Source organism: Sinocyclocheilus anshuiensis, unplaced genomic scaffold, assembly GCF_001515605.1.
Source record: "Sinocyclocheilus anshuiensis isolate Anshui unplaced genomic scaffold, SAMN03320099.WGS_v1.1 scaffold67, whole genome shotgun sequence".
Lineage (NCBI taxonomy): Eukaryota > Metazoa > Chordata > Actinopteri > Cypriniformes > Cyprinidae > Sinocyclocheilus > Sinocyclocheilus anshuiensis.
In genome coordinates, this window is record NW_015552546.1 from 1,818,413 (window position 1) to 1,828,312 (window position 9,900).

Here is a 9,900-nt window from a genome sequence, read left to right on the forward strand (position 1 = left end):
TACATATATAATTATTATATAATATATAATTTTATGTATTAAAATAAAAATGAATACACACACATTCATACATACACATATATATATATATATATACATGTATTATTAGTATGATGTTATAATTCTAATTCTGTTATTTTCTTCTGATTTTGGGGTGAAATGTGTCTTGACTTTTTCATGATATTCACCCTTATAAGCTTATTCTTGGTAGAACAGGATTAGCCTCAAACAAATGAATGTTTTATTAAATTATGGCAACAAAAATACAAAAAAAAGTAGTTTAAATCATTCCTCTATATATTTGTGCAGTTATAGAACCAGATCCATTGCATAAACCATAAACTGATTTCCAGTTTCCTGGAATATGTGAAATACTGAAGCTTTTCTTTTGCATTGGTCTGTGTAACTAGCGGTTAGCTGTGTTAGCATGATTCTGCTGTAAAACAGGCAGGAACACACAGACACAAACCCAAAACAAAACGAGTTTTTTGACCGAACAAACTTCCTAGAACTCTTCACGCTCTCCCGTGGAGGTAAAATCCTCTTCCTGTGCTTCTGACACAGTGTTTGTGGCGTCCCAAGAGTTTGGTCACTTAAAGTGCGTATCCTGTCCCAGCTCACAGTATTAGAGACAGAAAGAGAGGGACAGCGAGCGCGTGTCGGGTCGGGTCAGGTCGACGTCACGGGCCGCAGCAACTCCAGCTGGGATTCCAGAGTAACTCGCTCCCGATGCACAACCTTATGAAGAAGAGAAACAGAGCTGTGATGATCTGAGATAAGCTAAGCTGACTTGATTCAATTAAACTCCACTTCATTTCACGATTTCCTTCAGGCCTGTATGATATCCTCCGCTCTTTCACAGTGAAAAACCTGAAGCCAAAACATAAGCGATCTGACCTACATTCATCTAAATCCACATCTCCTCAAGCTTTTCCGAGAGCAACAACTTGATATTTACATGATTTGAGTGTTGTGTGCACATGCAGAACTCACTGTCACCATGACAAGGTGTAGCTGTGCGGTTGCTATGGTGTCCTAGGATTTTTTTGGGTGGTTTTCATCCAAATCCAAATGTGTTGCTGTGCCGTTGCTAAGGTATTCTGAGTGGATTCAATGTGTTGCTATGTGGTTGCCAGGGTGTTCTGAGTGGGTTTAGGGTGCTGCTGTGAGGTTGCTAGGGTGTTTTGAGTTGTTTTAGTGTGTTTCTAAGTGGTTGAGATAGGGTGTACTGAGTGGGTTTAGTGTGTTGCTATGAGGTAGCTACTGAGTGGGTTTAGTGTGTTGCTATGAGGTAGCTAAGGTGTTTTAATTGGGTTTGTGTGTTGTTATGTGGTTGCTAGGGTGTTCTGAGTGGGTTTAGGGTGTTGCTATGTGGTTACTAAAGTGTTTTGAGTGGATTCAATGTGTTGCTATGTGGTTGCTAAGGTGTTTTGAGTGGATTTGTGTATTGCTATGTGGTTGCTAGGGTGTTCTGAGTGGGTTTAGGTTGTTGCTATGTGGTTACTAAAGTGTTTTGAGTGGATTCAATGTGTTGCTATGATGTAGCTAAGGTGTTTTAATTGGGTTTTTGTGTTGCTATGTGGTTGCTAGGGTGTTCTGAGTGGGTTCAGGGTGTTGCCATGCAGTTGCTAGGGTGCTCTGAGCGGTTTTAGTGTGTTTCTAAGTGGTTGATAGGGTGTTCTGAGTGGGTTTAGGTTGTTGCTATGTGGTTACTAAAGTGTTTTGAGTGGATTCAATGCATTGCTATATGGTTGCTAAGGTGTTTTGAGTGGATTTGTGTATTGCTATGTGGTTGCTAGGGTGTTCTGAGTGGGTTTAGGGTGCTGCTATGAGGTTGCTAAGGTATTCTGAGTGGATTCATTGTGTTGCCATGTGGTTGCTAGGGTGTTTTGAGCTGTTTTAGTGTGTTTCTAAGTGGTTGATAGGGTGTTCTGAGTGGGTTTAGTGTGTTGCTATGAGGTTGCTAAGGTGTTTTAATTGGATTTGTGTGTTGCTATGTGGTTGCTAGGGTTTTCTGAGTGGGTTTAGGATGTTGCTATGTGGTTGCTAGGGTGTTCTGAGTGGGTTTAGGGTGTTGCTATGTGGTTGCTAGGGTGCTTTGAGCGGTTTTAGTGCATTTCTGAGTGGTTAAAAGGGTGTTCTGAGTGGGTTTAGGTTGTTTCTATGTGGTTGCTAAGGTGTTTTGAGTGGATTTGTGTATTGCTATGTGGTTGCTAGGGTGTTCTGAGTGGGTTTAGGGTGTTGCTAGGGTGTTTTGAGTGTGTTTAACGTGTTGCTATGCGGTTGCTAAAGTCTTTTGAGTGGGTTTAGGGTGTTGCTCTGCGGTTGCTAGGGTGTTTTGAGAGGTTTTAGTGTGTTGCTATACGGTCGCTAGTGTGTTCTGAGTGAATTTACTGTGTTACCATGCAGTTGCTAGGGTGGGTTTAATGTGTTGCTATGCAGTTGCTAAGGTTTTCTCAGTGAATTGTGTGCTGCTGTGAGGTTGCTGGGGTGTTTTGAGTGGTTGCAAATCTCAAATATGAGCAATAGTACAAGCATTGCTTGGTTTAGCACTAATAAGCTGATCCTCATTTGACAAATGTTTTGAGCACACAGACATCTGTCATATGAGGAATGCCACTGACTGCTGGTCAGAATGACCTGAGGTCACGACCTTCAGATGACATCAAACAAAAGGATGAAAGCGGCTGGTCTGACACTCACTGATGTTTCTGGAACATTTACTGCTACCTGTCCTCATTCGTCATTAAAGTCCCGTATATCACGTATCTTCTAGAACAATCCAGACAGACAGACATGCAGTCTGATCTGACACCCATCAGGAGCCTCTTCTCAAATATCTGCACTCGTCTGACTGCTTTTTGAAATATGTCAGATTCTTGCTGTATCAGTGAATCTGATACTCCATACATGGTGTCATTGCTCAATCTCACCATTTTTCATGCACTTCATGCATTTCCACTATGAAAGTTAGAGGCAATATATTGGATATTCTATTGTGCATGCTCAGTTTTTACATTTATATCACCCACCATGTAAGGCTCACTTAAAATTCATATTTAAAACACTAATAATTTAATAACATTGTTATACGTAATATTTAGCAAATCTCAAAATCAATATGCATTTTTCATACTGTAAATGATAATTTTCTGAGGCCTAAATTCACTTGGAACATTTAAAACAACTGATTTAGTGGTTTAATTTTTATTTATTTTGAAAAAAAAAAAATTTGTATTGAATTTAATACGAATCTGTGCATCTTTAACAACAATTACATCTTACAATGCAAAGCATCTCTCTCATAAAATTCATCTACACCTTTATGCATTCGCAGAAATCCTATATTTTTGTCGTAGTGCACACTTTAGTTTCACTAGACAATTGATTATATATAAATGATTATATTTTTGTCAATTATATTTAAATAATGTTTAACCCTTACAGCAAAGCAAACTTTGATGAAATAAAGATGCTAAATTTAATTTTAAAACTTAAAAATAAAAGTAGAATTGTAGGGTGTTGCTAGGGTGTTTTGAGTGTGTTTAACGTGTTGCTATGCGGTTGCTAAAGTCTTTTGAGTGGGTTTAGGGTGTTGCTCTGCGGTTGCTAGGGTGTTTTGAGAGGTTTTAGTGTGTTGCTATACGGTCGCTAGTGTGTTCTGAGTGAATTTACTGTGTTACCATGCAGTTGCTAGGGTGGGTTTAATGTGTTGCTATGCAGTTGCTAAGGTTTTCTCAGTGAATTGTGTGCTGCTGTGAGGTTGCTGGGGTGTTTTGAGTGGTTGCAAATCTCAAATATGAGCAATAGTACAAGCATTGCTTGGTTTAGCACTAATAAGCTGATCCTCATTTGACAAATGTTTTGAGCACACAGACATCTGTCATATGAGGAATGCCACTGACTGCTGGTCAGAATGACCTGAGGTCACGACCTTCAGATGACATCAAACAAAAGGATGAAAGCGGCTGGTCTGACACTCACTGATGTTTCTGGAACATTTACTGCTACCTGTCCTCATTCGTCATTAAAGTCCCGTATATCACGTATCTTCTAGAACAATCCAGACAGACAGACATGCAGTCTGATCTGACACCCATCAGGAGCCTCTTCTCAAATATCTGCACTCGTCTGACTGCTTTTTGAAATATGTCAGATTCTTGCTGTATCAGTGAATCTGATACTCCATACATGGTGTCATTGCTCAATCTCACCATTTTTCATGCACTTCATGCATTTCCACTATGAAAGTTAGAGGCAATATATTGGATATTCTATTGTGCATGCTCAGTTTTTACATTTATATCACCCACCATGTAAGGCTCACTTAAAATTCATATTTAAAACACTAATAATTTAATAACATTGTTATACGTAATATTTAGCAAATCTCAAAATCAATATGCATTTTTCATACTGTAAATGATAATTTTCTGAGGCCTAAATTCACTTGGAACATTTAAAACAACTGATTTAGTGGTTTAATTTTTATTTATTTTGAAAAAAAAAAAATTTGTATTGAATTTAATACGAATCTGTGCATCTTTAACAACAATTACATCTTACAATGCAAAGCATCTCTCTCATAAAATTCATCTACACCTTTATGCATTCGCAGAAATCCTATATTTTTGTCGTAGTGCACACTTTAGTTTCACTAGACAATTGATTATATATAAATGATTATATTTTTGTCAATTATATTTAAATAATGTTTAACCCTTACAGCAAAGCAAACTTTGATGAAATAAAGATGCTAAATTTAATTTTAAAACTTAAAAATAAAAGTAGAATTGTATATCTACATAAAATTTTTACATTTATATTTACATTTTATTATTTACTGTATGCTGAGTAAATAAATGTAAAAAATAAAAATAAATACAATTGGAAAAAATTAGAATAAGACAAGAATGTTCTCAAAACTAGGAGTAAAGGTCCTTGCACACTGAGTCTGAAGTTTTCGTGCGTTTTTTTTTCCGTCATCCTAAAGATTCGTCATGCACAGAAAGCGTGCACACCGAGTCCGATACGTATTAATTAAACGCTATTAAATGCTTGCTACGGATGCGATAAACGCAGTAAACTGAACCCGATCCAAATTTTTTTATGATGGACGAAAGTTTCAGAAGCAGTGTGTAAATGTGATTGACACATCAGGTTGTATTTATTTTTTAACGTGTGAAAATTTCGGACGAGAATTTCGGACTAGGACCTTAAGACTAGAAAACAAACACTTTGTGATGTGAGAGTCGTAACATAGCGTACAGTGGTTCACAGGTTAACAGTTCCCAGCATGCAGTGCAACCTGATCTGCACATGGGCGTTTATGAGCAGCAGTCTAGCATCTTTCGCTTTTCATTTCCCTCACTCTCTCTTTCTGCTCTCATTGTCGGTGGTAAAATGCATTTCCAAGCACATTCTGATGCTCACGAGAAACATTTCAGCCTCATTTCAAACACAACAGCTGCTGCAGGATGCACTATTTTAAAGAAGACAACTGCTTGAACTGGAGTCCAACCTTGCATTTTCAGAAAGCCAGCATGTGTGTGTGTGTGTGTTCATTGAGCGGATCTCTGAATGATTTGAGGACTGCAACTCTAGACCATCTCCAGTCACTCAATAACTCTTCAGAGAAACACTAGCTGCCTGTGTTTATATATAAGAGTGGCATGCGTCCAATACCAGACTAGAAGAGATATTTGATCGGTCTGGCTAGAGGTGTCGGAAATAGTATGTGCTGCCCATCTAGAAAACTAACCATGTGTGAACAGACAGCTTCAATCTCCAGATCTGATCACATGAGACTGCTAACATTTTAGGCATCAATAGACGCCATTTATTTATTAATGTCTTGGCTTCTTGGAATAACCATGTGTAAGAGCAGAATAATTAAAAGGATAGTTCGCCCAAAAATAAAATCTTTCATCATGTACGCACCCTCATGTCAAACCCGTATGACTTTCTTTCTTCCATGGAACGCAAAGGAGGGTGAGAAAATGATGACAGGATGTTGATTTTTTGAGTGAACTGTAAGTATAAGTGGTCATAAAGGGGCACCTTTAGCTGTTGCTGTAGTTCACTGTTGAGACGTGTCAGGACTGCGTTGGTTTCACGGTTCTTCCTTATGGCCATCTGGATCTCTCTCTTCTGCTTGGGTGGAGGCCTGGAACACAAGAGCGGATAATCATCACCTGTGTATGCATGTGTAGATGAGCTTTCAATGGTGTTCAATTCATGACCCCACTTGTTTAGCATTTATAAATCACTGATACATGCTGTTTGTTCTCTGATGTGTTGTGTAAGAGGGGTGTTTATTCATATCTTCATTTTAAGATTTAAATGTAGTATTAATGTTTCTTAAATGTATTATATTATATAGTTAATACATTTTGTTATTAGTATTATTAATATTGCATCTTTATTTTTTTCTAAATTACGTATTTGCTTATTTTTTATAAGTAATATTTAAGATATAATAAGTTATCGTCAGTAGTTATTGTAAATACTGCCATTCTTGTATATTTTAATATTTCATATTATAAATTGAATACATTATTTTATTTTTATTTTTTTAATTTACATATTTGCTTACTTTATTTTATTTTTATAATTTTTCATATTATTATTATTAATATTGGATATTTGTTTTTTTCTCATTTACAAATTTGCTTAATCTTTTATTTTTAAAAGTAATCTTTAAGCAAATATATGTTATTGGCGATAGTTACTGAAAACTGTCATTCTTGTATTGATTTTATATTATAGATTTAATACATTTTAGATTATTATCATTTATTTCAATTATTATTATTATTATTATTATTATTATTATTATTATTATTATCTAATCTAGAATAAGTTATTATCAATACTTGTTGTAAATATTGCCATTCCCTATATTCCCTATAATATATAACACGTTTGAAATTGTTACTATTATTATTGCATTTTCTAATATATTTGTGTGACGAGTGGAGGCGGGGCCGAGAGCCATGGGAACAGAGCGAGGCCGGTGGAGTAATTGATAATGAGCGACACCTGCACCACTCACCGGTCTCGAGTCCCACAGAGGAGCTCCGGAAGGATAAAAGGAGGAGTTATGACAGTGAAAGACGAGAGAGGACCAGGCCTGGACTGGCCCCGACCCTCTCGCCACAGTCTGCACCTTTACTCTTGTTCATTCTTAGGGTTTGAACAAACTCCTAATTTGAGTTAATTTGAGCATTTGTACGCCATTAATTCCAACATGTTGGTGCTATGGTCATGAAGGAGAGATCGGGCAAGCGGAGAGACCGCCGGTGGCTGCCCGAGGCGGTGATGCTGGAACGATGGAAGACGAGGAAGACGAGGTAGCTTGCTACCGCGCTCCTGGGTCGAGGAGGGGTCGCTGCCGTTCGCCAGGAGGCCGGAGCCTGCTGCCGTCCGCCATGATTGGGGAGGAGCAGGGAACGGGGGACTCGCTGCCGGCTGCCCTCAACAGGAGGAGCCATTTGTCAATTATATTTAAATAATGTTTAACCCTTACAGCAAAGCAAACTTTGATGAAATAAAGATGCTAAATTTAATTTTAAAACTTAAAAATAAAAGTAGAATTGTATATCTACATAAAATTTTTACATTTATATTTACATTTTATTATTTACTGTATGCTGAGTAAATAAATGTAAAAAATAAAAATAAATACAATTGGAAAAAATTAGAATAAGACAAGAATGTTCTCAAAACTAGGAGTAAAGGTCCTTGCACACTGAGTCTGAAGTTTTCGTGCGTTTTTTTTTCCGTCATCCTAAAGATTCGTCATGCACAGAAAGCGTGCACACCGAGTCCGATACGTATTAATTAAACGCTATTAAATGCTTGCTACGGATGCGATAAACGCAGTAAACTGAACCCGATCCAAATTTTTTTATGATGGACGAAAGTTTCAGAAGCAGTGTGTAAATGTGATTGACACATCAGGTTGTATTTATTTTTTAACGTGTGAAAATTTCGGACGAGAATTTCGGACTAGGACCTTAAGACTAGAAAACAAACACTTTGTGATGTGAGAGTCGTAACATAGCGTACAGTGGTTCACAGGTTAACAGTTCCCAGCATGCAGTGCAACCTGATCTGCACATGGGCGTTTATGAGCAGCAGTCTAGCATCTTTCGCTTTTCATTTCCCTCACTCTCTCTTTCTGCTCTCATTGTCGGTGGTAAAATGCATTTCCAAGCACATTCTGATGCTCACGAGAAACATTTCAGCCTCATTTCAAACACAACAGCTGCTGCAGGATGCACTATTTTAAAGAAGACAACTGCTTGAACTGGAGTCCAACCTTGCATTTTCAGAAAGCCAGCATGTGTGTGTGTGTGTGTTCATTGAGCGGATCTCTGAATGATTTGAGGACTGCAACTCTAGACCATCTCCAGTCACTCAATAACTCTTCAGAGAAACACTAGCTGCCTGTGTTTATATATAAGAGTGGCATGCGTCCAATACCAGACTAGAAGAGATATTTGATCGGTCTGGCTAGAGGTGTCGGAAATAGTATGTGCTGCCCATCTAGAAAACTAACCATGTGTGAACAGACAGCTTCAATCTCCAGATCTGATCACATGAGACTGCTAACATTTTAGGCATCAATAGACGCCATTTATTTATTAATGTCTTGGCTTCTTGGAATAACCATGTGTAAGAGCAGAATAATTAAAAGGATAGTTCGCCCAAAAATAAAATCTTTCATCATGTACGCACCCTCATGTCAAACCCGTATGACTTTCTTTCTTCCATGGAACGCAAAGGAGGGTGAGAAAATGATGACAGGATGTTGATTTTTTGAGTGAACTGTAAGTATAAGTGGTCATAAAGGGGCACCTTTAGCTGTTGCTGTAGTTCACTGTTGAGACGTGTCAGGACTGCGTTGGTTTCACGGTTCTTCCTTATGGCCATCTGGATCTCTCTCTTCTGCTTGGGTGGAGGCCTGGAACACAAGAGCGGATAATCATCACCTGTGTATGCATGTGTAGATGAGCTTTCAATGGTGTTCAATTCATGACCCCACTTGTTTAGCATTTATAAATCACTGATACATGCTGTTTGTTCTCTGATGTGTTGTGTAAGAGGGGTGTTTATTCATATCTTCATTTTAAGATTTAAATGTAGTATTAATGTTTCTTAAATGTATTATATTATATAGTTAATACATTTTGTTATTAGTATTATTAATATTGCATCTTTATTTTTTTCTAAATTACGTATTTGCTTATTTTTTATAAGTAATATTTAAGATATAATAAGTTATCGTCAGTAGTTATTGTAAATACTGCCATTCTTGTATATTTTAATATTTCATATTATAAATTGAATACATTATTTTATTTTTATTTTTTTAATTTACATATTTGCTTACTTTATTTTATTTTTATAATTTTTCATATTATTATTATTAATATTGGATATTTGTTTTTTTCTCATTTACAAATTTGCTTAATCTTTTATTTTTAAAAGTAATCTTTAAGCAAATATATGTTATTGGCGATAGTTACTGAAAACTGTCATTCTTGTATTGATTTTATATTATAGATTTAATACATTTTAGATTATTATCATTTATTTCAATTATTATTATTATTATTATTATTATTATTATTATTATTATTATCTAATCTAGAATAAGTTATTATCAATACTTGTTGTAAATATTGCCATTCCCTATATAATATTTTATATATAACACGTTTGAAATTGTTACTATTATTATTGCATTTTCTAATATATTTGTGTGACGAGTGGAGGCGGGGCCGAGAGCCATGGGAACAGAGCGAGGCCGGTGGAGTAATTGATAATGAGAGACACCTGCACCACTCACCGGTCACACATACATTTAAAAAGTAACATTACATTACTGCGTTA

General features: G+C 36.6%; 1 protein-coding gene across 4 annotated transcripts in view; it reads right to left on the minus strand.

Moving 5' to 3' along the window:
* Positions 1-129: 129 nt before the first annotated feature.
* The window catches only part of LOC107664246 (ralBP1-associated Eps domain-containing protein 2-like), a 65,374-nt gene continuing 55,603 nt past the window's right edge, over positions 130-9,900 (minus strand). For 2 of the 4 annotated variants that reach the window (XM_016454767.1, XM_016454764.1), the window contains 2 exons: positions 8,863-8,968; positions 132-738 (listed from right to left, as the gene is read on the minus strand). In XM_016454767.1, coding sequence (XP_016310253.1) covers positions 670-738; positions 8,863-8,968 — 175 coding nt within the window. In that variant the 3' untranslated portion in view covers positions 132-669. Of the gene's footprint in view, positions 739-8,862; positions 8,969-9,900 lie in introns of all 4 variants that reach the window. The other 2 variants (XM_016454766.1, XM_016454765.1) reach the window with 2 other exon arrangements.